At 39.1% G+C, this 27,479-nt stretch overlaps 1 protein-coding gene across 2 annotated transcripts; it reads left to right on the forward strand.

Moving 5' to 3' along the window:
- On the forward strand, positions 1-26,434 carry CRLS1 (cardiolipin synthase 1). 2 transcript variants are annotated; one of them, XM_030310073.1, is made up of 7 exons: positions 16-505; positions 3,712-3,849; positions 9,128-9,257; positions 20,001-20,086; positions 21,451-21,519; positions 23,278-23,369; positions 25,449-26,434. In XM_030310073.1, exons 1-7 carry the CDS (start codon positions 200-202, stop codon positions 25,534-25,536), a joined length of 909 nt encoding a protein of 302 aa, XP_030165933.1. In that variant the 5' UTR covers positions 16-199; the 3' UTR covers positions 25,537-26,434. The 2 variants fall into 2 exon arrangements, with proteins under 2 accessions (XP_030165934.1, XP_030165933.1); XM_030310074.1 differs by lacking the exons at positions 20,001-20,086; positions 21,451-21,519; positions 23,278-23,369; positions 25,449-26,434 and adding an exon at positions 17,813-18,237 and having other exon boundaries at positions 1-505.
- The last annotated feature ends 1,045 nt before the right edge of the window (positions 26,435-27,479 follow it).

The following is a 27,479-nucleotide window of genomic DNA, read 5'->3' on the forward strand; positions in this document are numbered from 1 at the left end:
TCGCAAAAGCGTCGCGAAGGCGTCCGTCCTTGGCGGCTCCTGGCCACCTGTATAAGCGGAGTGTGCTGGGTTTTGAAAACTGCTATGGAGGCTGCTGAGCTTCTCCGACGTTGCGGGGACTCCATGGAGAGGCGGCTTGCCAGTGCCCCAGGCTGTTGAGCTCTCGCCGCCTGTGTCCCCACAAGGCGGCCGCAGGGTCATGCTGGCTTCTCGCGTGGCTCGCGGCTCATGGGGGGCCCTTCGCAGCGCCGCATGGGCGCCGGGGGCGCGGCCGGGCAAGGGGCGCGCCCGTGGGTCCCTGCTACGCTCCGTGCCCGGCTGCCTAGGCTGCCTGGTGGAGCGTTGGTGGCTGCGCCCGGCCGCGCTCGGCCTGAGGTTGCCTGGGACCGGCCCGCGAGGCCACTGCTCGGGCGCAGGGAAGGCGGCCCCCGGGCCCGCGGCTGGAGGGGGTGCCGCCGCCGAGGCCCGGGCCGGCCGCTGGGGCCCGGCGAGCGCCGCCAGCCTGGTACGTATCGAGGAGGCGGCGGAGGGCGGCAGCACTGGGTCGTCGTCGCCGGCCCTCTCGGGGCTCGGACCTGGACGCGAATAACGTGCCCTGGCCGGCCCAAGTCGGACATTTCCGATCCAGAACCTGGGAACCGTTTCCCGAAGAGAAGTTATGGGCAGGTCATTATTCAGTTGGGAGGAATTTCAGGGGTGCCAGACGAGTCCACCGTCAGTCTCGGCGGTCAAGTTAGAATCCCTCCTTCCCTACTTGCCTTTCTGTCCGCACCTTTAGCGGGACCGGCCTCTGGATATTGCATTGGTAAAAATAGCCTTCACTTGTCTCATTAAGTCTATTTTTAATTCTCCGAAGCCATTCCCTAATGTTTAGGGCAAATCAGTAGAAATCTTTAGAAAAGTATGTCAGCCTGTTTTGCTTGTGCAGGTTTGGTTCACTATCATTTGACCTTTGGTAAACTTAAGTATTATAAGATGAAGGATAATTAAGTTGTAATTAAAAGACCCTTTAATTTCTTATTATAGAAAAAGATTAAAGTCTCTTCTTGAGATAACGGAACGAAATATCGTTCCACTTACCTGTTGAAATAATTGCCCAAGCAGAAGACACCAGATCATGAATGTGGGAGAGCTTTTGATGTCATGTTAGCAAGACTCATGCAATTATTACATCTTCAATTGTTATGTCTTCAGTGGGCCCTTGTACTGCTTTTGTCAGTTGTACAGCATGGGTTGAGGTGGCCACATCCTGGCAGGGGTCTCAACTCCACTAATAGCTAAAGCATGTCGGAGTTTGAATGCTGGATGCTTTGAGGTTGCCGTATCGTGGCTGAAGTCCTTCCCAAGAACGGCAGTAGTTGGTCGAGTATGCCACAGGTTATCTGGTTGGGTAATCTGAGATTAGCTCTCTTAATTCAATTTATAAAGTTTTACAAATGTAATGATTAGAAATTAATGAGGTACTTTAAAATATTTTATGTGGAGCTAAAAAGAACTCTTCACTGTTCCAACAACATTACAGTTCTGTTGATTAATTCTCCAAATGAAATAATCTGGCTATTTGCAGCTTCGTTTTTAATTTTGCCCTATGGATATTTCTGGTCATTTATTCTGATATTATGGATATTTGCCTTATGTATATTTGGGGCTCTGTTCTGACCTTTTGCCTCGTGATTCCTTTTTTTCAGTCATGAACTATGTTTTTTTTTTTTTTTTCTGAGTTGCTGTAACATTAGATCAGTATTTGACTTATTCTGTACCACATTATGGTGAACAGGCTTATCTTTTGTTCTCTGGACTCTGAAACACTCTGGCCTTTGAACTTGAATTTGGAATATGTTCCAAGAATGTTCCCATTTCATTACATAATATGGCCCACCTTCAGTAAAAGGTCCTTGAGTAGTGGAGGTTTATACTGCTTCTTGGTTGGCAATTGTTTCTTAGAGAATTTGACGTTTTTCTGTAGTTTTCAATGGCAGTATTCTGCCATCTGACCCCAAAACAACCCCACTGTCTCTTCAAACTAAGGTGAACATGTGTTGCCAGTTTCTGTTTATAAACACAAATTTAGTATCTTTAGAAAACTGCCTTTTCTTACAGGACCATTCCTGGAATTTTAAAAGATTTCTTTAGAAATGGAAACTGTAGGGGCGCCTGTGCGGCTCAGTCGGTTGAGCGTCCGACTTCAGCTCAGGTCATGATCTCCCAGTTTGTGAGTTAGAGCCCCATGTCTGGCTTTGTGTTGACAGCTCAGAGCCTGGAGCCTGCTTCGGATTCTGTCTCCCTCTCTGCCCCTCTCCGGCTCATGCTTTCTGTCTCCCTCTCAAATAAACGTTTAAAAAGTTAAAAAAAGGAAAGAAATGGAAACTATCACTTTTTAAAAAATCGAAATTAAGGTTCAGGTTATTTGGTTACTGATTAAGAGTAGGGTTAGTCTTGTTAGGAGACAGTCCCATGGGGTAGAATTGGCAGCCTTCACCAGTGGGGAAAAAAAATCCAGGCTTTAGGGAGACATTTTCCTGGTATTATTTCTGTATCCTGTTGGGCAGATTATCTTAGCTTCACTAGGCTGAGGCTTTTTAAAGTTGAAATATTCTCATGAAACGTTTTGTTTGGCAAGGAAGGAATGTTCTTCAGAGTAGCTGCCAAAGAGCCCTTTTGTTAGTGCCAACTGCAAACACCTTGCCTTTAAGTGAAGTTTCAAGGAATCATAAAACACTCAGATTCTAGGTGGGAATCTTAACATTTCATTTTCATGACTATTTTGAACAGATTTGCAGATTTTTTCTGTATTTCCTAAGGATCTCAATTGCTATTCCTAGTTCCATTTTCTTCCAGCAGTTATCCATTTAGGGATGAGATTATGGAATTAAATTTTTTTCTTCTTCATTCATATGTCCATATACCATAGGAGTTAGCCTTCTTTTGATGGGTATTTGCAGAGGAGTGAGGGAGGTTATTTGCAATTAGTGTTTTAAACCAAAAAATGCCTGGGGTTGATCATTTGGTGCTTTTTTTCCCCTAACACTCTATTTAGACTGTCTACTTGAAGTATAAGACCTTCTTGAAGTTACAATTTAAAAAAAAATTTTTTTTTAATGTTTATTTTTGAGAGAGAGAAACAATGTGAGAGGGGGAGGGTCAGAGAGAGGGAGACACAGAATCTGAAACAGGCTCCAGGCTCTGAGCTGTCAGCTGCCAGCCCCGACGCGGGGCTCGAACTCACGGACCACGAGATCATGACCTGAGCCGAGTTCGGCCGCTCAACCGACTGAGCCACCCAGGCGCCCCTGAAGTTACAATTTTAAAAGTAGAGTGTTGTAAGGTTTGACTTCAAATCATGAAGTCTTGACCTGTATGGTAGATGATATATGTTTGTTTTTTTTTCTCTCTTTAGGTAGTGTGTGTGTGTATATATATGTGTGTGTGTGTATATATACATATACATATATATATATATATATATATATATATGCTATGTATAGCAGACACTTTAGTCTGTGGGTTACATGATATGTCTCCATCTTCTGTATTCCAGACAGTTTTAGAGCTATGGTCTGTAAATAATAGATTGGATTTTAAAGCTCAAAATACTAAATTTAAAGTTTATGTAGCTTCTGACTCCTAAGTTGGTGTATATATATTTTTCTAATATACTTAAAGTATGAGTTCATAGCATTTAATTTAAATTTTATTGTCTTTACGTTTCAGTATGAAAACCCATGGACAATCCCAAATATGTTGTCAATGACGAGAATTGGCTTGGCCCCAGTTTTGGGCTATTTGATTATTGAAGAGGATTTTAATATTGCTCTAGGAGTTTTTGCTCTAGCTGGGCTAACTGATTTGGTAAGTTGTAAATGCACTTTTTCTGTTTTGCTTCCCTTTCAAGTATCAGGGTCTCTGCTACAATGAAATATCACAGCCTTAAGTCTGCTTCTCCCTGGAAGGAAATCCTCAAGATGAATTTGACCTAGTACTTGGTATAACGACTTGGCTTTAGCATTTGTGTGGGACTCTTATTTTTTAAATGATCTAAGAAAGGAAGTGAAAGTTGTTGGGAGGTGTAGGAGGGGGTGCTTTTTGTTCTTGGTTTTTCACTTCTTTGGAAAAGAAAAACCCTTAGAAATTCCCAAGGAGCCAAGTATTTGCTTTAGGGATAGAAATAAAGGAAAGAAGTTGTGAGACTATTTTTCTATTTATTGTGATACCTGATCTGCAACAATAGTTGGTTTTACTGGTGGAGAGAGAGACAATGGGTCAGTTGTTGTGGCCAGGACACTTGTAGAGGTCAGAGCTCTATTCAGGTTTATGCTGGGAGCAAGCCATAGGCACCCGCACACATTTGGTTTCTGTTCCCTGTTCCTGCTCTGCGCCCCTCTGACCACCCAGCAGAAGATCCTGCCTTGGTCCAGGCATTAGGCATCCTTCCTTCTTCCACTTCCCTAGTAGACAAGTGAGAAAAGAGCTACTTGACACACTGTTTCAGCTTTGGGAGAGGGAAGCATTTTTTCAGGTTATTTCAAATTAGAACTTGGCAAACATTTTATAAGAGAGGGCAACATATGTATGAAATAGGCTTTTGTGGACTGACCAGCCAGCTGCATGTATGACGTTACTTGTATTTATCACCCACCTTGTTGCATAATGGATTTGAAATGGCTTTTAAAACCATGTCCTACAAAAACCTAGTTGAGGGAAGTGGTGAAAAGATGGAGGGAAAATTTAAAATCAGAGCAAAGTTAGCTTGTAGAAATAGATAGAGTATATTCTTGTACAAGGCTGATCTGAGATCCATGTGAGCACCTAGACAGTCAATAATGATTTGGTGCCTCTTCAAACGGATTTATGTTTGAAAAGCATTCCTTGATACTTACTTAGTGAGAATGAAGAGAAACTAATTTTCTATAAATAACAGTTATATAGTATCTGTAGTGTCAACTATTCCCTTTGAGGTTCACAGAAACAAAATTCTACCTGCCCGTTGGCATTGGTGAGCAACATAGAAGAATTAAGATAGAAGATTTTACATGGTAAACAAAGGAGAACATTTGCATTGTTATATAGCATTTCCAAATATGCATCAAAAATTCTCTCAAAATGGTTTCTACTTCTTTTTTTCCAGAATTTAGCTCCTGTCTGTCACTATTTCTCCCCATTCTCACAATCTTTTTTTTTTTTTTTTGGTCCCTGCTTTTGCCTCTGAAGTCTGAAGGCCTTTACTCAGACACACTCCAAGTCTGTCAAAGGCCATTATATTGGTAATGGGTTGTATTTTCTTCTTCTTCTTTTTTTAATGTAACAGATGAGATCTTTTTTAGTTACTCAATTTGCTCTTCTTTAACTTGTACCTTTAAAAAAAATTTTTTTTTAATGTTTATAATTAATGTTTGTTTATTTTTGAGAGAGAGAAACAGGCAGTGCAAGCCGGGGAGAGGCAGAGAGAGAGAAAAACTGAATCCAGAGCAAACTCCAGGCTCTGAGCTGTCAGCACAGAGCCCGATGTGGGGCTCAAACTCAAGAACCATGAGATCATGACCTGAGCAGAAGTCAGAAGCTTAACTGACTGAGCCATCCAAGCACCCCTCCTTGTACCTTTTTTTTTAGCTGCCACATGTGATTGCAATATTCACTGAACTCAGGCCTCATTTGCCATATTTCTAAATATATATGAGAGTGTATGTGAAAACCTGAGTTATCTGGCACCATATTTCACATTTACTCTGTGGAGGTTTTGATATCTAGGTTGGCCACTGGGCAGATGGCTGGAGCCATGCAGGGTTTAAATGGGGATGGCAAGGCCTGATTGATATTGTATATGGGAAATAGGTTGTAGGAAGGTGAGAGTGGAAGCAAGAGAGGCTGGTTAGGAGACTTACAGTTACCTGGGGGAGTGGCAGTGGCTTGGCCTGGGGTGGGAGTTTGGAGAGAAGTCAATGGGTTTGGGATATGTTTTGAAGATAGAGTTGATGTCGATGGATTGCATATGTGCAGTGAGAAATATGTGTGATAGGCTGTTACTTTTTTGTTTTGTTTTCTTTTCAACAACTGATGCATGAAGGTAATAATTTTTGTGATGGGAAGCACTCAGGGTAGGACAGGGTAGAAAAATACCAAGAATGTCTGTTGAATATCTATGCTTGTTGACATAGAGGTATCAATTGGGTAGTTGAATATAGTAGTTTGGAGTTGGAAGAAGTCATGGTTGGAGGTAAATTTGAGAGTTGTCAGCATATGGATGATCAAGTCTGAGTGAAATTAAATGACTGGGTTAAAGAAGAAGATAGGATCAGAGAAATGAGCAGTGAGTAGAGTAATAAAAAAGGAGCCAGGAAAGGACACAGAAAGAACAGCTGGTGAGCAAGGAAGAAAATTAGGCCATCAGATGTCCCAGAAGTTAAGTGAAGAAAGTACTTCAATTGCGTTGAGGTCAAGTACGCTAAAAATGTAGAATACGTTGGTGACCTTTCTGACCACCATCTCTAAAGGAATGGGGACTGAATGGGTTGGCAACACATGTGAGGTGTAATGACAGAGACCTTGCTTTGAGGAAGTTTTGCTTTGAACGGGTACCGGGAAGTGTAGGATCAAGGGAAGGTAGTTTTTTTTTTAATTTTTTTTTTTTTTTTCAACGTTTATTTATTTTTGGGACAGAGAGAGACAGAGCATGAATGGGGGAGGGGCAGAGAGAGAGGGAGACACAGAATCGGAAACAGGCTCCAGGCTCTGAGCCATCAGCCCAGAGCCTGACGCGGGGCTCGAACTCCCGGACCGCGAGATCGTGACCTGGCTGAAGTCGGACGCTTAACCGACTGCGCCACCCAGGCGCCCCAAGGGAAGGTAGTTTTTAAAGCTATATATACTGGGGAAATTTTTGTTGTTAATTAACTGGTTAATTAAATGACCAGGTAAAAAGGAGATTGATGATGCAGGAGAGATGGGAGGAGAAGAAAGGCAAATCACAGAAGGGGAGAGGGCCTAGGATCAGGAATCAGGGAAGGCAGAGAGAATGTGAATGGATGCAGGTAAGTGGTGGATTTGCAGGTGGGAATATAAGGGAGTGTTAACAACCTGTTTCTATTTTTCAAGGAAAGTATAGATAAGAACATGAGTGGAGTGAAGGAAGACTAGGCTTGAGGTGAGAACAACAGTATGAAAAGAGAAGGTAAACACAGGCAGGTATGGGATTGCCAGGCAGTACTGCATGCCCATGGGAGATTTGTGGTCCTGAATTTGAAGTGAGACCAGTTAGCCCATTTATGTATTCTTGAGCAATGGTCAGCTGCTTAGGTGCAGGCCTGGAGTAAATGGATAGTTGTGTGTAAGCAGGGTGAAGAGTGAAGTAAGGGAGTTAACAGATGTTTGCAAAGGAGTGGTGATGTTGATGACCTTGGAATCTAATGTGGGTGGAGGAACGGGGAGGACCAGATGGAATGGTGGTGGAAAAGTGGGAGATTAAGTTCCTCAAGATCAGAAACTGAACTGAAACCTGAATCTTCCAAGGCCCCAGTACCCAGTTCTAGGTACTTTCTGTTAGACATTGTTACTTGTAGTATACTTAAGAAAAAAAAGTAGGTTATTTTGGTTAGTGTAGTAATAGCTAGTAACTGCTTTTTTTGAGGATTTGCCAAGTACTAAACAAGTATTAATCCCCGTTATGTGCTGAAGACCATCAACCCTTTGAGGTAGGTTTTGCAGATAAGGAAGGGGAAACTTACGCCAAATAACTTCCCCAAGGTCACATAGGTAATAAATGGCTGAACCAGGACTTGAACCAGTTATGTTCTGCCACAGAGCAAGTTCTTAACCATTGTCCTGTACTTCTGTCTCTAACTCACTGGAATACTTGAGATATACAGAACTTATTTATCCTTTAAAATGTACCATGTTAAATTATGTCTAAGTTAATTTGATCTTTTTCCTTGGAAATAGGACTAGAAAATCCAAACATTTGTTGAAGCTTGAAGTTAAATGAGTGAAAGCCAAGTAGGGACTTGGAAAGCCAGAAAATAACCTCCCTTACTTAATGGGAATAGATGATAGATACTTGGTTTCGATTCATATTGTGACCCCAGGGTGATGAGATCTTCCCATTTGTCAAGTGAAACTTGAGATCTGGATTTTTGTGGTTAATTTTTGAATATTTAAATGTTGGCAACGAATTTACATTTTTAAAAGTGCTGGGCAGGTTGAACAAAAGTCCTCCCAGGCCCGATTTGGCCCATTGATAACCATGTACACCCTCTGCTTTAAAATGCTATTTGCCTTCAGGAATAGTTAATAAGTAATTTGCATGTCAAAATTTTTATGTAGGCCAGGTACAGAGGATTGAGTTTTTTATTCACATACAGTCAGACCTGGAACTAACAGTTGCACGAAACAATAAAAAAAGAAAAATGATAACAGTGAAAACTTAAGAGTGTTGGATCATATCATAGAAAAGTAGGTAGGAGTGAGAGTCACAAGTCTGGCCTTGCAAGCAAAAGCAGCTATTTTGGCTATAGTGAAATAGCCCAAGGCTTTCAAAGGGGAGGGGCTCCTAGTCCTTGTTCTGTCAGCCATGCTTTCTGTGAGTTTTATTTGGGTTCTTTACATCTTTAAAAATTTTTTTTTTTTCAACGTTTACTTATTTTTGGGACAGAGAGAGACAGAGCATGAATGGGGGAGGGGCAGAGAGAGAGGGAGACACAAAACCGGAAACAGGCTCCAGGCTCTGAGCCATCAGCCCAGAGCCCGACGCGGGGCTCGAACTCACGGACCGCGAGATCGTGACCTGGCTGAAGTCGGACGCTTAACCGACTGCGCCACCCAGGCGCCCCTGGGTTCTTTACATCTTTAAATTTGCGTCTGAGTTCAATCCGCAAAAGGGCCTTATGAAAATATAAGAAATACCTGAAGGCCTTGAGAAAGAAAAGTACTGTAGAAAAGTGAAGTTATTTTCAGACCAGTTGGTAATTTGGAAGCTGAATATATACTAATGAAAGAATGAGAAGGTTTGGGGGTAAGAAACAGAAGAGGTTTTATTAACTTTTTATGAAAATACAGTTGTTTTCTGGTATCTATTAACTTTCAAGGTATCTGCTCTGTACGGATCCTGACATTTATTAAAAAAAACTTCTATTTTCAGTTGGATGGATTTATTGCTCGAAACTGGGCCAATCAAAAATCAGCTTTGGGAAGTGCTCTTGATCCACTTGCTGATAAAATACTTATCAGTATCTTATATGTTAGCTTGACCTATGCAGATCTTATTCCAGGTAAGAACGCCATCATGAGTACTTTTAAATAGCATAGGGAAGATTGACATTAGTCAGTTTAGGATTTCTCTTGATTGAGAGATAGATAATTTTTGTTCCAAAAGTATATTTTTCAACTTTAAACTATTTCCCTAATTTTAAATTACTGAATTGCTTTGCTTGTCAGGCTGTTATCTTACTTTAGAATTTATGTCCTCGTTATATTAGTAGAATCTGTTGTTTTCTTAGATTGTTGAAAGTTAAATTTAAGCAAATATTATTTCACAGTGCCAATTCATATCAGTCTAGAATTTTTTGAAATAATATTTTATACCCTTATTGCCTAGTTTTTTGAAAGCAATTTAAAGTTTTCAGAAGTCTATTATATATTAAGTGCAATTTGATCATAAAAAACGAGAGCTTTGAAATCCTGAGGATGTCTATAAAACTTCACATTAGTATTACTTAGACACTGTTAGGGAGTTTCAAATCATATATAGTTTGTTCATATCTGAATACTCTTTCTAACAGAATTGTATAATCTTTTGCTTTGTATTTTGCATGCGCTTTTCTGTGTTCATTGTCTACTTAAGCTATTATTTCTTAGTTTTTCTCCCTTGGGTCAGATGAAACTGTTAATTTCCAAGCGTTAGAAATAGAATCTGAGAATAAAGAAAGCGCTGCCACATGGTCCTTCAATAAATAGCATGTTATTGACATTTGATAGGAAGAAGTGTAATGGTGTTTCAGTCTAGTATAGTTTCCTCAATATAGAGGCTTTTACTTTTAGGCTTTTAAATTCCCATAACAAATTAAAAATAAATCAGATTAATGTTTATATTTATGTGTTTCTTTGAAAGTCAGATTTTTGGTATGCATATGGTTGGGGGGTGTTGAAGGGGTAGGGGTACTCTCATTCTAATGCAGTATGGGGGGAGGAAAGGAACCTAAGGAGCATTCTGTTGACACTGTTTAAAATCCAAATGATCTTGTGTGTGCATGTGTGCATGTGTATGCATACTTTCATGACTCCCATTTTTTAGAGTTATTTTGTATTTTGTTGTATTATTTTATGGAGGTTGACCAGATATTTCACTTTTGAACATAGAATTTGTATCCAGGTTTTAGTAATTATAGATAATGTTGCTGTGACCTTTACCTAAATAATTGGTGTAGGTTGCTTTGCAAGCTGAGACTTCTCTTCTATTATTCTGGGAATTTCTGTTGTCTCTCTTCTCTGTGGGTCTGTTTTTCCAAGCTCCTATGGCTTCCTTGTTGAGATCTTCCTTTGGGTGGAGTGCAGCCTCTAGTTGTTTCTTGTGCAAGGATGCAGTGTGGCAGCCAGCATTTTAGAGGTTCACAGTGTCTTTATTATACAGATTTCTAAGATATCTTTATTCTGCCCTCCATACTTGATTGAGATTTGAATTGAGCATCATTTTCAATTGCAGATTATTTTCACTCAATTTTGAAGAATCCTGTTCTGTGGATTTCCAAATTCCATCATGCTATTGAGATATCTCATGCCATTCTGATACCTTTTTCTTGATACGTGATTATGTTTTGTACTGGAAAGTTTTTAGGAATTTTTTTTTATTCACATTTTTTCTAGTTGATGTTTTAGAAAAAAATTCTCTCCTAAAAATTAATTTTCTAGCTATTTCTGTGGTTACCCAGTTATCCCAGCACTTTTTATTGAAAAGTCTACTTTCCAGACTCATCGTACTGTCATATATACATGGGTCCATTTCTGGGTTGTCTGGTTATTCCCCGCTCATTTGTCTATTTTTGCACCAGTACCATTCTTAATTATTATTGCTTTACTAAATAATAGAGCAAGTCCTTTGATATTCTTAACCCCTTTCCATTTTGTGTGTAAATTTTATTTTTTTAATATTTTTATTTTTTAATTTGTTTTTATGTTTATTTTTTTATAATTTTTTTTTTTTAAATTTTTTTTTTTTCAACGTTTATTTATTTTTTTGGGGGACACACAGAGACAGAGCATGAACGGGGGAGGGGCAGAGAGAGAGGGAGACACAGAATCGGAAACAGGCTCCAGGCTCCGAGCCATCAGCCCAGAGCCTGACGCGGGGCTCGAACTCACAGACCGCGAGATCGTGACCTGGCTGAAGTCGGATGCTTAACCGACTGCGCCACCCAGGCGCCCCTATAATTTTTTTTTTAATGTTTATTCATTTCTTGAGAGACAGAGACAGAGCTTGAGCAGGGGAGGGGCAGAGAGAGGGAGGGAGTCACAGAATCCGAAGCAGCCTCCAGCTCTGAGCTGTCAGCTCAGAGCCCGATGCGGGGCTTGAACTCACTAGCAGTGAGATCATGACCTGAGCTGAAGTTGGACGTTTAATGGACTGAGCCACCCAGGCTCCCCAATGTTTGTTTATTTTTGAGAGAGAGAGAGAGAGAGAAAGAGAGAGCGCACGCGGGCGAGCGTGAGCAGGGGAGGGAGAGAGAGAAAGGAAGATAAAGAATCTGTAGCAGGCTCCAGGCTCTACGCTGTGAGCACAGAGCCTAATGCAGGCAGGGCTCGAACTCACAAACTGTGAGATCATGACCTGAGCTGAAGTCGATTAACCAACTGAGCCACCCAGGTGCCCCTAAACATATATTTTTAAAGTTAATTTATTTAAGCAATCTCTAAACCCAACATGGGGCTTGAACTCATGACCCTGAGATCAACAGCCTGATGCTCCACCAACTGAGCCAGCCTGGTGTTCCTCATGTGTATATTTTAGAATCAGCTTTTCCAGCTCCCAAGAAAAACCTGTTGGAATTTTAACTGGGATTTCATTGAGTTTCTAGATCTATTTGAAAGAATTGATATCTTTACAATATTGATCTTCCAGTTCACAAGCATGATATATCTGCTCTACTTAGGTCTTTTTATAATGTCAGTATGTTAGTTTTCTTCAGAGAGGTAATAAACAATTTTTTATTAAATTTATTCCAAGTTGCTGGGTAATTTTGATGTTTTCTAAATGGTAGCTTTTACTATTTCATTTTTTCTTTTTTTTTAATTGTTATTTTTGAGAGAGAGAGAGTGAGTGGAGGAGGGGTAGAAAGAGAGGGAGACACAGAATCCGAAGTAGGCTCCAGGTTCTGAGCTGTCAGCACAGAGCCTGATGTGGGGCTTGAACCCACAAAATGTGAGATCATGATGTGAGCCGGAGTCTAACGCTCAACCTACTGAGCCACCCAGGCGCTCCCCAACATTTTGCTATTAAATAAGATATTTCCTATAGGGTTATGTAGATAGATCTCCTTTTTTCAGGTTATGGAAGTTCACTTCTCTTGGGAGTTTGCTGATAGTTTTTATTACAATTGGGTTTTGAATTTTATAAAATTCTTTTTCTTCATGTATTATGAGACTTGTGTTTTTTTTCCTTTTAAGCTGTTAATATGTGATGAATTATATTTTTGATTTTCTAATGTCAAACCAACCTGAAATTCCTGCTATACATCTAACACGGTCATGATATATTATGAAAATATTGCTAAATTTGGTTTCTAATATTTTGTGGAGGATTTCATATCCATGCTCACGAAGTTGACTTGGAATTTTTTTCTCTGAATATCCTTATTAGGTTTTAGTATCAAATTTATGTTAATCTCATAATAAGAGTTAGGAAGTCTACTTTTTTTCCCCATCTTGGGAGATGTTTGTGTGAGTTTGCAACATTCCCTCTTTAAATGTTTGGTAGAACTTATTGAATTGAGGACTAGAGTTTTCTTTAGGAAAGAGTTTTCAAATAGGTGATTCATTTTTTTTGGTTATAGGATGATTCAGATTTTCTGGTTCATCTTTTGTCTGTTTGGTAAGTTATGGTGTTTTTCTAAGAACTTGTCCATTACAGCTCCATTTATAAAGATTTACCGTTAACTATTTAGTATCCACATTAACTTTGATGTCTGTAGGGTATGTAGTGATGCCCCCCTTTTCATTCTGATTATTAGTTCTTTGTCTCTTCTTTTTTCCCTTGAATCGTCTTAACAGAGGTGTGTCAGTTTTATGAATCTTTTCAAAGAACCAATTATGGGTTTTGTCTGATAGGCTTACTCCATTAAATCTTGCTTTTTAAAAAACATTTATTTATTTTGAGAGAGAGAGCACAAGTGAGAGAGGGGCAGAGGGAGAGGGAGAGAGAGAATCCCAAGCACACTCTGTGCTGTCAGTGCAGAGCCCAACATAGGGCTTGATCCCATGAAATGTGAACTCATGACCTGAGCTGAAATCAAGGGTTGGTCACTTAATTGACTGAGCCACTCAGACACCCCTAAATCTTGCTCTTTCATTTATTTCTCCAGGTTTCCTTTGCTGTTCTTTCTCTAAATTCTTTAGATCAGTTCTGTTTAGTAGAAGTAAAATGGGAGCCATATATGAAATTTAAAACTTTCTAGTAACTATATTAAAAACAAAAGGGAATAAGTGAAAATAATTTTAATAATGTTTAACCTACTGGATGAAAAATATTGTCATTTCAATGTGTAATCAGTAAAAAATCAGTGAGTTTTTTTTCATATTATGCTCTTAAAAGCCAGCATGTAGTTTTCATTTATAGCACCTGTCATTCAGACTGGCCACATTTCAGGTGCTTGTGGCTATTGTATTGAACAGCACAGCTGTAAATGAATATTTAACTCATTGCTTTTTAGCTTTTCTAAAGTTCACATTTAGGGCAGGCTATACATTTTGTCTTAAGTATCACTTTCACTGCATTGCATCTGTTGATATGAGTATTTTTGCCATTATTGAGTTCAAAATAATCTATTTCCATTTTAATTTTTTTCTTTGGCTTATAGGGCTATTAGAAATGTATTTCATAATTTGTGGGGTTTTCTAGGTATCTTTTTATTATTCATTTCAAGCATAATTACTTTGTATCCAGAGAACATGCTCGGATTTTAGTAGCGCTTTAGCCCAGTATTCAAATTTTATAAAGATTTTATGTGTGCTTCAAATGAATGTGTATTCCGGGGCACTTCGGTGCCTCAGCTGGTTAAGCGTCTGACTCTCGATTTCAGCTTGGGTCATGATCTCTCGCTTTCTGAGATCCAGCCCCATGTCAGGCTCCGTGCTGATGGTGCAGAGCCTGCTTGGGATTCATTCTCTCTCTCTCTCTCTCTCTCTCTCTCTCTCTCCCTCTCTCTCCCTCCCTCCCTCCCTCCCTCCCTCCCTCCCTCCCTCCCTCCCTGCCTCTTTCCCTCTCTCTCTCTCTCAAAATGAATAAACATTTAAAAACAAACAAAACAAACGAATGGGTATTCTGTAGTTAGTTGGTGATGTTCTGTAGTGATGTTCTATATACATCCAGTTGGTCAGATTTTAAATCCTGATGTTTAAATCTTTACTGACTTCTTTTTTTCTGTTTGATCTGCTTGTTTCTCAGTTACTGAGAGAGTAGGTTAGTTTTTCTACTTTGTGTCAAGTTTTCCATGATTTTTCTTTGTAGTTCCTATTTTTGCTTTGTGCCTTTTGAAGTCCTGTTAAGTGTATGTGAATTAGATTTTTGTGTCTTCTTGGTAAATTGAATGTTTTATTATGAAGTGACCCTCCATATCTTCAATAATGATTATTGCCTTAAAGTGTGTTTTGTTGAATATTATACCTCCACTAGCTTACTTTTGGTCAGTGTTTGCCTGATAGATAAATCTTTCACTTTCAACTTCTCCATATCTTTATATTTTAGATATTTCTTATAAATAGCATATAGATAGATGGGTTTTCTCTATTTTATCCAGTCTAACACTATTTTGTGTTTCAACTGGAACATTTAATCCATTAACATTTATTGTGATTACTAATATTTGTGTAGCAGTCTTTATTTTATGTGTTCTATTTGGCTCATATGTGCTTTTCTATATTTGTATATATCTTTTACATTATACTTGTTTTCCCTGTGTGCCAGTTTGGAGGTGTTACACTCTGTTTTCATTGAGTTATTCTCAAAATTATATTATGCATCTTTATCAAAGTTCAGTGTTAACAAATATGCACTCTGGGCACTGGCAGGGCTTGAGAATGCTTTACCTCCATTTATTCCTTTTTCAACTTAGATTATTGTTGCCATACTCTGATTTTATATACTTCTTAAACCCACATGATATTGTTTATACAGTATTCATTTAGATGTATCTTCATATTTACTTTTTTCTGGCTTATATTTTTGGTGTATGTCACACCTTCCATCTGGGATCATTTTCCTTTTGTCTAAAGTATATCTTTGGAAATTCTTTTAATACAACTCAACTGGTGGTACATTCTTGTCTTTAGTTTCTCTGAAAATATTTTTATTTTGCCTTTATTCTTTTGTATGTATAAGAACATTTAAGTTCTACTCGCCTGGCAGATTTCAGTTAATACAATACTAATACAGTGTAATCAACTCTAGTTACCATATTCTACATCAGATCCCTGGACCGTATTCATCTTAAAACTGGAAGTTTGCAGCCTTTTATCAGTTTCTTCCTATTCTCTCCCATCCTCCAGCCTCTGGCAACTACTTTTTTACTTGCTATTCCTATGAGTTCAACTTTTATTTTATTTCATTTTTTTAGATTCCACATATAAGTGATACTGGGCAGTGTTTGTCTTTCTCCGATTTTGCCTTTGTTCTTGAAGGATCTTTTTATTGAGTATAGAAGTCTAGGTTGGTAGCCATTTCATCGTATTTAACATATTGTTCAGTTATCTTTTCATTTCCATTATTGGTGTATAAGAAATCAACTGCTAATCCATTTCTTTTTTGAAGTTAACTTTTTTACTCTGGCTGTTTTTAAGATTTTCTCTTTGCCTTTGGGGTTTTCCACAGTAATATATCTGGTTATGAGTGTCTTTTTTATTTATCTTGCTTGGGATTTGTTGGGCTTTTTATGATGTCCTTAATCAGTTGGAATTAAAGTAGTTCTTACTAACAAACAGAATGGGGAAATTTGTTTCCTCTTCCCATTCTCTTTGTGACTTTATGTCTTTTCATTCCTTCACTGTCATTTTAGAAGGGTTTTAGGGGGAGAAATGTATATATGTTGTCTTAGCATTTTGTTATTTTTATACTGCCTGCATTTTTGTAAAAGTTCCATCCACCTTGGTTTGAATAGCTTTGTTTTGCCGAGAGTAAAAAATGTGCTTCCTTCCTCAGCTAGGGTAATTCCACTTTTCTTGCTCTTTCTATGGGAGGGGAGATAAGGATGAAAAAAACTTACTTGATTTATTACATTTATAACAGTCTGGGATGTGAGTCTAAGTTAATTTCTACTGTGTATGTATTCTGCCACATTTACTAAACAGTGATTTCCATTCTTTTCATTATATTATTACTGGTTTACTGTATAGCAAATTGTTATTGCTGGTTTAAGTCCATTTCTGGAATAATTATTCTGCTACATTAAATTTTATTGTTTTCAATGCAGTAACCTATGATATTGATAGTACCACTTGTAATATGTAAAAGTGACTTTGTTTTATTAATTTCCCTTGAATGCTAATAAAACTTGCCAATGATGTACGTCTTTGTTGCAGACATTCACCTATGTTTCAGACAGGGTTAGCAAGTAAGGAGGAAACCTTGGAACAATACCTGACACAGTTTTACACATTTCTACCCCCACTAACACACTGTCATACTCTGATAGGCAAAGTGGAAGCTGCTTTAGCCTTGGAATAAGAGAGAAGGGAAGGCTGGAGAGAAAAGAGGAGCAGTTAGAAGATACAAAAGCCAGGGACCTGGATAGAATTGCCCAAAGAACCAAAGTAAGAGCCTGTATATATGCTGTCAGTGTATAAGAGGCCTTAGAGATCACCCGGTGCTGCGGTAGGGTTCCAGCCTGGCCATACGTGAAAATCCCCCAGGGAGCTTTCATCTGCGCTTTTATGAAACCCTCCCAGGGTGATACTGTGGTGGGCAGTCAGTTTAGAGAGCACTTGATTTTTGTTAACAGTCCTTTCCTCCAGGCTGTTACAGATGGTAAGCTGAGACCAGAGATGCTAATTGCAACTCACACTGCTGGGTTGGAGCTGAATACACTGACCTCAGCATAGGCTGTGAATCCTGTAGACCTAGGTTCCGTTCCTGACTGTACTACTTACTAACTGGTGACCTTGGCCAGATTATATAATCTGCCTGAGGCTTGTTTTCCTTATTGGTAAAAAGGGGACAATGATGGTCCCTATTTTGTGGAGTTGATATGTAGATTAGATGACAATATGTATGAATTGCTTCAAACAGTGCCAGATGCTCAATAAATGGTAGTTTTGGTGGTTAATAGTTAGAACAAGAATGCGCGGCTTTGCAGTATATTAAATTGCCTCATCTTTTTTGTAGAAGCTTCTTATTTAGGATTGATAATATTCCTTTTTCCTCTATGATGACACAGTAACAGGTGTTTACTCTCTTCTAAAGTTGTGTTTAGGACGTTTACTATATGTAATTTGCATGAGCTTGTTGCATCTTAAAATCTGATGGGTTCTGTCAGCTAATGACTGCTGTTGAAAAGTTTGTTTTACAAACACGAAAATTCTCCTAAAATCGTGACTGGCTTCTTCTGTTATTTGACTCCTACAGCTGTGTCTTCTGTGTGCTCCAAGTACCATGATCATTTTTTCCTTGAAATAGTCTTGTCATCAAGGACTAGGCCAAGGATCTACCCATACATCATAACTATAACCAACAGAGATTTAAATGTTAAATCTGTAGTTAGATTTTGTTCAAGTTGCAAAACCAATAGAATGGCAGAACCGGAGAGGACCATAAATAAACATGATCTCAAAAGTAATTCGTAGAAAAACTGTTCGAAAGTATAATGGAAGGGATATTCGTGACCCTGTTATTTTAGTTTGAAACAATTTAACTGAGTGTCAGCATTTTTTTCTCTTCTTAAAACAATTTTATTTATTTATTTTTAGAGTGAGAGTGCTTGCATGTATATGCGTGTGCAAGCAGGGCAGGGACAGAGGGCGAGGGAGAGAGAATCTCCAGCAGGCTCCACACCCAGTGTAGAGCCCGATGCAGGGCTCCATCTCAGGACTGTGAGATCATGACCTGAGCCAAAATCAAGAGTTTAAGGCTTAACCATCTGAGCTACCCAGGCACCACTTTTCTCTCTCTTTTTTTTTTTTTATCGTTTTTTAAATAAAGTTTATTTATATTGAGAGAGAGTGTGCTTGGGAGGGGTGGAGAGAGAAAGACAGAGAGAGAGAGAGAGAGAGAGAGAGAGAGAGAAAGAAAGAAAGAAAGAAAGAAAGAAAGAAAGAAAGAAAGAAAGAAAAGAAAAGAAAAGAAAGAGAAAGAGAAAGAGAAAGAGAAAGAGAAAGAAAGAAAAGAAAGAAACTAAAGAAAATATCCCAAGCAGGCTCCCAACTGTCAGCACTGAATCTGATGCGGGGCTTGAACATGAGATCATGACCTGAGCCTGAACCGACTGAGACACCCAGGTGCTCTTCCCCTTTTCTTTTTTTTTTTTTTTAACGTTTATTTATTTTTGAGACAGAGAGAGGCAGAGCATGAACAGGGGAGGAGCAGAGAGAGAGGGAGACACAGAATCTGAAACAGGCTCCAGGCTCTGAGCTGTCAGCACAGAGCCCAACGCGGGGCTCGAACCCACGGACCGTGAGATCATGACCTGAGCCGAAGTCGGACGCTTAACTGACCAAGCCACCCAGGCGCCCCTCCCCTTTTCTCTTAAAAAAAATTTTTTTTTTTTAAATTATTTTTTTTTTTTCAACGTTTATTTATTTTTGGGACAGAGAGAGAGCATGAACGGGGGAGGGGCAGAGAGAGAGGGAGACACAGAATCGGAAACAGGCTCCAGGCTCTGAGCCATCAGCCCAGAGCCTGATGCGGGGCTCGAACTCACAGACCGCGAGATCGTGACCTGGCTGAAGTCGGACGCTTAACCGACTGCGCCACCCAGGCGCCCCCAAAAAAATGTTTTTTTTTCTAATAAAAGCAGTATATATGTTCTTGGCTAAGACTTCCTGCAGCACAGAGGATGTGAAGTGAAATAAGACCTCTGCCCTCCCATTGTTACTCAGCAAGAGAGTTCTTGGGGTATCAGTCTAAAATATTTTGCTGGCTCTTGCTCTGGGGCCATGCTATAGAACCTTAAGAATAATGAGAAAACAATTAACAGGTTAAATAAGAATTTATTGAATGAATGGGCAGGAGAAAAAAATAGCAATTGCAGGGGTAGGAACTGGCCAGACACAAATTAAAATATTTGGCTTCTCCATAAGTGGTACATATAGCAAATTTTACTGCTTATAAAATAGTCCAGAATGCAGAAGCCATCAGAGCATCTGAGTCACCATAATAAAGTCTTCCAGTAACCTTTCCAGTCTTCACCGTCCCATTCGTTCCACGTAAGTATAGTGATCATGGTGATCATTTTTCCAAATTCACAAAGCTGAGAAGTAACAAAGGAGATTGTGGGGACTGAGTAGAGCTGACACTTAATAGCCACAGCTTAAAAACATATGCAAGAAGGAAAAGAGGCAAGAGGATCAACATTCTGAAAAGCAGACGTAGACTTTTAAAAGCCATAGTCTGTTCTTCACTTGGCTTGAGATAGGTTAAAGAAGAACATAAAAATTACTGGTTCACTACAAGGTCCCTAAACCATCAATAAGTATTTATTATAACATTTTTATGTATGTGAAACACCATATTAAGGTTGAATGAGGCTTTAGAGTAAGTGTAATATCAGTAATTTTCAAAATCCCAATCAGAATTATTTTTTGTACTTCATTTTCAGTTCCACTTACTTATATGATAATTTCAAGAGATGTAATGTTGATTGCTGCTGTTTTTTATGTCAGATATCGAACTCTTCCAACACCGGTGAGTTTGTTTAAAAAAAAATTCTTTTACTATTACTTATAACTTAAGGCAAAAAAAAAAAAAAAAAAGAAAAGAAAAGAAAAGAAAAAAAACCCACTATATTGAATCCAGAGTTTCACTTTATGGGAGTAATTTATGGCCATCAGGTTTTGATCCATTTACCAAGAATATTTTAAAAACACACACAACTGTTATCTTGCTATTTGAATCACCTACTATGGTAGTTGTTCAGTGAACACGTGAATGACCAATTTTAAAAGTGCATGTTTCATAACCAAATTATGGAAAGAGCCCAAATGTTCATCGACTGATGAATGGATAAAAACGTGGTATATATATACAATGGAATATTACTTGCTAATCAAAAAGAATGAAATCTTGCTGTTTGAGATAATGTGGATGGAACTAGAGTGTGTTATGCTAAGCAAAATAAGTCAGAGAAAGACAAATATATTATTTCACTCATGTGGGATTTAAGAAACAAATGAACATAGGGGAAGGAAAGAAAAAATAAAAACAGAGGGAGGCAAACCATAAGAGACTCTTAAATACAGAGAACAAACTGAGGGTTGCTGGAGGGGTGATGGGTGGGGGGATGGGCTAAATGGGTGATGGGCATTAAGGAGGGCACTTGTTGGGATGGGCACTTGGTGTTATATGTAAGTGATGAATCACTAAATTCTACTACTATACTGAAACCAGTACTGCACTATATGTTAACTGTCTTGGATTTAAAGTTATAAGTTTATAAGTCAAAACGTTTTTAGTTGATAGCACATAAAACCCAGACCAGCTAGCCCTGTCCCTAGCAGCAAACTGTTAGGAGTTTTTGTATAACCAAGCCCCTTTTGCTGTCTGATTTAGCCTCTACTATGGATTGTCTAGATCTAGTTTTTAAAATCACAGTGTAATGGTTTGTTTGCATATTCATTGTTCCACGATGTTTGAGCACGTAGGGATTGCATAATAACCTCATCTTTTGATTCTCAGTGCAGTGAAAATAGCAGTATTTTATTAATTTTATTTTTTAGTCTATGAGAGAAAATACCATAAGGGAGATTTATTGAGTTTATGTAGAAAAAGGATGTAGTCAAGTAGACTTTATGATAGGTACTATGTTAGAGTTTTATAGGGATTAATCTATAAATTAAAAAAAAATCTGTTTTCAGTAACCTGTGTATGACTTAAAAGGAATATAGACACTGCTCATTTAGGGTAATAAAAGAAGATGCAGGTAAAGGGCTTGCCTAACATAGAACCAGGCATGTGGTAAATACTCAGTAACTGTTACCTACATATAATACCAAAATGTTTTAAACTTGAATGATAAATTAAATAAACTTTATCTTTTTGTCCTCTGCCAGCGAACACTTTCTAAGTATTTCAATCCTTGCTATGCCACTGCTAGGTTAAAACCAACTTTCATCAGCAAGGTAAGAGATACACATGTCCTTTTAAGTGACTCCCCTGTGAATGGTTATTAAAATGAGTGTAAACCTCAGTCTGGAGCAGCTGACAATGAGACAAATTTAAACGCCCTGACTGCATGGGATAGAGAGTGGGGTCATTAACCCAGTTCTTTTTTTCTTTCTAGCTTTTTGGGTCTTTAGTATATGCGTTGTTTTTTCTATTGGTGGTCTGAGCATCTAAGTTTCTGAATGAGGTATTAGGGCCACCGTTCAGGGAAGGTGGAGGAGGTGGAAATGTAATCACAGCTTGATTGAGATACAAAAATATAATGGAGGTTCCTTTCTGGTTTCATTACCCACCTTTCTGTGGTGGAAACACCATAAAATTGGGCCCTTCATTTTCAAGATTGATTATTCCATGGAAAAGATAGGAACAAGTTTTCAGTACTGATAAACCACTGCTCCTCTTAAGTTGTCCATCTGTTTTTCCTGAGCCCTTTTTAGGACAGCAACTGTGCCAATCTTTGCATACAGAGAGCGCACTATTAATGCCTCTCACGGCATGTTTGTTTTTCTAGTAGCCTTGATAACTTTATTCTTTTGCCTTGTCCCTAGGTTAGGGACACAGATCATCTTTGGGACAGAGGGGTTAAATACTTTTATACCTAAAACTCCCTGGGGTTGACTTTTATCTACACTGAGGGTGTGGGGTTTTTTTGTTTTTTGTTTTTGGATTTAAATGACTTATATTTGTATTAAGTACAGCAGTTTGAGTGTAGCACTGTTTAGAGAGTGACTTAAACAGGTGCAAGAAGTTCTCCAGACAATTTTATTATTTATTTTTATTTAATGTTTATTTTTGAGAGAGCGAGAGAGAGAGGGAGAGAAAGCATGTGCACATGAGCATGGGAGGGACAGAGGGAGAGGGAGACAGAGGATCCGAAGCGGTCTCCTCGCTGATGCAGAGCGCCCAGTGTGGGGCTCCAGTTCGTGAACTGTGAGATCATGACTTGAGCCAAGGTTGGAAGCTTACCCAGGCTCCCCTCACTATTTATTTTTTAAGATGAAGTGGAGTCCTTGTCTTTTGGTTGCAGATTGTACTCTAGAACAGAGATGCTTCTGTGCATGTTTCCCAGTGCTTCATACTTGACACACTTCCCAGCATGCTTCTCAGGATGAGGAGGCAGTCTCCAGTGCATTTTTGGTTCTGTTTTCTTCCTTATCTTTTCCCTGCTGTCTTGTAATGTAGGGAAACCTACGCATTTCTTCCAGGGCCTCTCTTATGGAGATGAGTGCATTTCAGTTTTCTGACCTCATAGGGTTTGCTCTCTGGGCAAGTGAAGGAGCACCAAATGAAGTGCTGGAGAGTCTGGGTTCTAGGTTTGTTCTGTAACCTGCCGTGACTGCAGGCTAGTCACTCAGCTCATTACATTTTCTGTGAAGAGGTAGCTTTATTATTTCCACATTCACAGGGCTATTTTAACAGACAACTGAAAAAGGCAAAAAACTTTTGCAACATTATTGAATTGCCATGGAAATTCAAGGTGGTAGTATTTTCTGACAGATGCCCTTATCCTCACTGTCAAGGGCAGCTGTTCAGACAGAGGAGCTGGTTAGTGAAGTTCACCCTTTTGTATGCATGCCAGCTTCTTTGGCAAGGATATTACAACATCAAGCATGCTGAGGGTATGTCATGTTACAGCGTGATGGGCTGTGCCTTTGTCTTTTGAGCTTGAAACAGGATCTGGTTGGCATTGTTCATTTATGACTCCTTTTTTTTAGGTAAACACAGCAGTCCAGTTAATCTTGGTGGCAGCTTCTTTGGCAGCTCCAGTTTTCAATTACGCTGACAGCATTTATCTTCAGATACTGTGGTAAGCTAAATTTAGAATTACTGTCTTCGAATGTCAGCAAATTGGCTTATTATGGTAGTCTTAGAATTACTCGGTTCTTATTGTGTTTATTGAGCACCAGCTAGGTGAAGCTGTGGGCGGTATTTTATTGTATAATTGATACTATTCTTAAATTTACTATCAAGCATGGGATGTAGAAATTACAGTTTTCATGCAAGTTAAAAGGGTTGAGACGTATAGATAAAGTAAGTATTGGGATTTTGGAGGAGGGAAAGATACTTGGTTCCAGGTAGGGAGAAGAGGGAAAGCTTCAGGGAGCAAGTGGAGTTTGAGCAAGAGGTCTAGTGGGTTTATACAGGGAGAGACGGGCGTGGGTGGGGTGGGGGGTAGGCCATTGAGGTGAAGGACTGACCTGAGCAGAGTCAGGAGTAGGAGAGCAGGTAGGGGAAAGTGCATCCAGCCTAGTGGCATAGGGACGTAGTGGGAGGGAAACTTGGAGAAAGGAGTTTGATTTTTATTTTATTGTCCTTACTTAGAGCCTTAACGTATCACCTTGAAAATTGTCAAATTCAAATGTTCAGAGTCCAGATGTGCCACGATGATACTGAAGCACTGTATTGTAGTACACTTTAAAACCTTTCCTGATGCAGTCTGAGCCAGAGAATGGTTAACCAGTCAGTTAAGCTAAAGAAGCATAAAAATGATACATATGCTAAACATTTTATTTTCTAAAATATAAGTGTACATTTATTCTGATTCATCCTACATCTTCTGATATAGGACCAGTGCCTTTTCTTTGAGTATCGTTCCATCTGTGGGAGTTGTCCTCTGTGAATAAACTACATTCCTAATATAACCTGATTTTTACTTGCTGCTTCTTTGAACTTTTTTTTTTTTTTTTAGTTTATTTATTTTGAGAGAGGGAGAGAGCACACATGAGTCGGGGAGGAGCAGAGAGAGAGAATCCCAAGCTGGCTCTGTGCTGCTTCCTAAGACTTTTACAAAGCAGTCTAAGTACAGAAACTTTCTAGATTTTTACCATTTTTTCTGACCTTTCAACAATCATATTGCCTCCTTTGACAGTAGTTTTTAGCAACTCACTTTGTTATGAAGTGTTTCCAAGGCATCCAACTTAGTTCTCAGAAATAGCACCTCTTCTTACATGTATGTTTCATTGGTTAGGTGTGAATTTAGATTACCAAGCTAGCACAGACAGCTTTGGGATGAAACAAAAATAGAGTCTTAGTGATCTCGCTCTTGGCTAATGGAAGCAGACGTGCACAGGTGCACCCGTTAGGGCATAAGCACTCAGCAAGCCATGAGCATCACTCAGTAACTTCAAAGAGAATCTGGTTAATTTGGCTGTTCACTTAAGGAAAAATTGTTTAAAAAAAAAAAGCTGGGTTTTATTTAAAATGACCCTAGAATTCTGCAGGAAGGGGCTCCTGGGTGGTGTAGTAGGTTGAGTGTCCGACTCTTAATTTCAACTTAGATCATGATCTCACATCATGATCTCACACAGAGTTCATGGGTTTGAGACCCACATCCATGCTGTCAGCAGAGCCTGCTTGGGATTCTCTCTCCCTCTCTCTGCTGAGATCTCCCCCACTCACATTCTCTCTCTCAAAATAAATAAATAAACATTAAAAGAAAAAAGAATTCTGCAGGGAATAAAAGCCTAATATCCTAAGCAAGCATGAAGCAGTGGATAGAGCACATGGGCTCTAGAGATAAAACCATGCCAGGCTCCCACAGTGTTCTGTGGCCCTGAGCAAAGTTCTCTGGCGCTCCTCTCGTTTGCTCCTCTGTAAGATAAGGTTGTGAAAATAAAACTATAGCATAAGACAGCTAGAGTAACGGCTGGGTAAAAGTGACAGTTGCTAGTATTATTTCTTTTCAGGCTCATTAACTAGATTAACTCTGTTTGACATTACTAGTTCAAATGAAATCTTGTAAGCAGTAGCTTTAGATTGTTGTAGCTAAGAGAATTCCACCCATAGCCCGTTTGCTTTTTAAAGAACTATTAAATGTATTCTCTGTGATTCTCATGATTACTGTTTAGACTTGACAATTAAACTTTCTTTCTTTCTTCCATAAAAGGTGTTTTACAGCATTCACCACAGCTGCATCCGCTTACAGTTACTATCATTATGGTCGAAAAACTGTTCAGGTGATAAAGGGCAGATGAAAGTCATCCAGCACCATTAGCAAGGAAGCAATATGCATCATTGGTGGCAGGGCCAGTGGAGACCTACAGGACTTTCCATATTTGGGTGTTCAGCTTGAAAAAGGACTTGTCAGAACAAACCATGTCGTCAGAATTTAAGTAATGTGCATTGAAAATCAGCTTGATCATGGGCATATGCAGAATTTCCAATGTATTTTTAAATACAAATAAAACTATAATTTAGAATTTTTTATCTTAGGTTTCTTGATTAATTTATAAGGTACCAATTATTCCAATTATTGTCAGTCACTTTTTAATACATTTTTTAAAAACATAGTCCAGAGCATGGAAACTGAAGAGTTGCCACTTCTGTTTAACAGAATTTAGATTGCTTACAAAGCACTAGGGAATTTCCTGGATTTACATATCTGTCCTACACAACTTGGCTACACAGTTTTATGTTTGATTTTTAGAACTGTGTATACATTAATAGTTCGCGTGGTTAATATTTGATCATTTAGGATAATGACAATAGAGGTAGCTTAGTTATGGATGAAGTAAACTTGTAAAGAGACTTAAAATGCAGTAAGTTTTGAAAATTATAGGATCAAAATAGAAGGTATTGAAGTCCATGTTCAGTAGTCTTCCAGCCTCTCAGGTGCCTAATAGTTTATGTATCAGGATAACAAGTGACAGAGGTGGTTGAAATATGAAAGCATGTCCATTAGCCTGCACCATCCAGGAGGCAGTGAGTTACATCATGCCTTCCACTGTTTCTAACATAGCAATGTTTGTATGTTACTGGAACCTGTACCCACGTTATGTAAATAATACGAAACTGTATATTTTTCAAAAGTTTTTTTAAATTTTGGGGTATCTTTTGTTAAGATGTTAAAGGAATAAAAGAGCTGGAAAAGTCCCTTTGGTGGTGGTGGTCTGTATAACATGCTATGAGCCTTGCTCTTGTGTAAGTTTTCTGATTCGTAAAATCCATTCAGATATATAACTCGCACCGTCATTGTAAAAATAACTTTTTGGGGACCATCTGACTTACACGTCCTTACTCTGGCTACACCATCATGTTTGGAAGAGTGGGAGATGCAGGGAGAGAGGGGAGGAAGACCATGGCTGTTGCTGGTTTCTTCCTCTTAACAGTGGAGGCCTGTTGCTGCCCCCTGTCCCAAGTGAAATATGGAAGTGTGCAGTGAGATTATCCAAACACAGCTTGTTGAGCTGTGTTAAGATGCGAAGTTATAAGCAAAATTCACGCGTCTTGGTGCTGGCATCCTTGGATCAGTGTGTCCCTCAGTCACATTCAGTCCTGGCTTCCTTGTTTCCAGACTAGCAGCTGAGTTGCCCGTGGCCTGAAGTATACTGAAGCCTGCATCCAGGGACACGGTCACTGAATCAGATGGACGGTGGTGTGAGGAAGAGAAGGATGGCCTGTGACTGGCCATTTTCTCCTTCTGGAACCTCCTGTGTATAGTCTCATAGCTTGGGAGGTGGTGAAGCTGGAGGTGGAATCCCCACCCAGGAGCACGTTGAACACGCCGTGGCACTAGCAAAGTGCAAGCACACAAACGTTTTAAAATGGGATAACTTGAGATAAAGTATGGGAAAAATTACAATTTTGTACTTCATTGTGTTTATTTTATGGTTTAGTGTTGATGCTATTTGGAGCTACTTACGGGTTGGGCCCATAGTCTCTTTTGTATGAAGGTCTTAATCTGGCTCTGGTTAGTACACCTCAACCGTTAGAAACATGGTACATGTTTCTTCAGGGTTTTGGATATTGAGCTGTAACAAAATGTAAATTCTGCTAGTTGACAAAACACTGGAATTGTATCAGACATGTTAGAGTGTATACTCATGCGTACAGAGTTAGTCATGATACTCATTTTGGTGCCTCCACATAATGGATTCAATCCTGATAGGAACTAAAAAAGGCATTGAGATTATTACAT

The sequence above is a fragment of the Lynx canadensis genome, chromosome A3 (genome assembly GCF_007474595.2).
Source record: "Lynx canadensis isolate LIC74 chromosome A3, mLynCan4.pri.v2, whole genome shotgun sequence".
In the NCBI taxonomy this organism is placed as follows: Eukaryota; Metazoa; Chordata; class Mammalia; order Carnivora; family Felidae; genus Lynx; species Lynx canadensis.

Bases quoted from the DNA above. Each gene is read 5' to 3' on its own strand.
- CRLS1 (XM_030310073.1), top strand. From the start codon at position 200: ATGCTGGCTTCTCGCGTGGCTCGCGGCTCATGGGGGGCCCTTCGCAGC. The intron at 9,258-20,000 runs GTAAGAACGCCA...CTTCATTTTCAG, and splicing joins CTATGCAGATCTTATTCCAG to TTCCACTTACTTATATGATA. The intron at 23,370-25,448 runs GTAAGCTAAATT...CTTCCATAAAAG, and splicing joins ATTTATCTTCAGATACTGTG to GTGTTTTACAGCATTCACCA.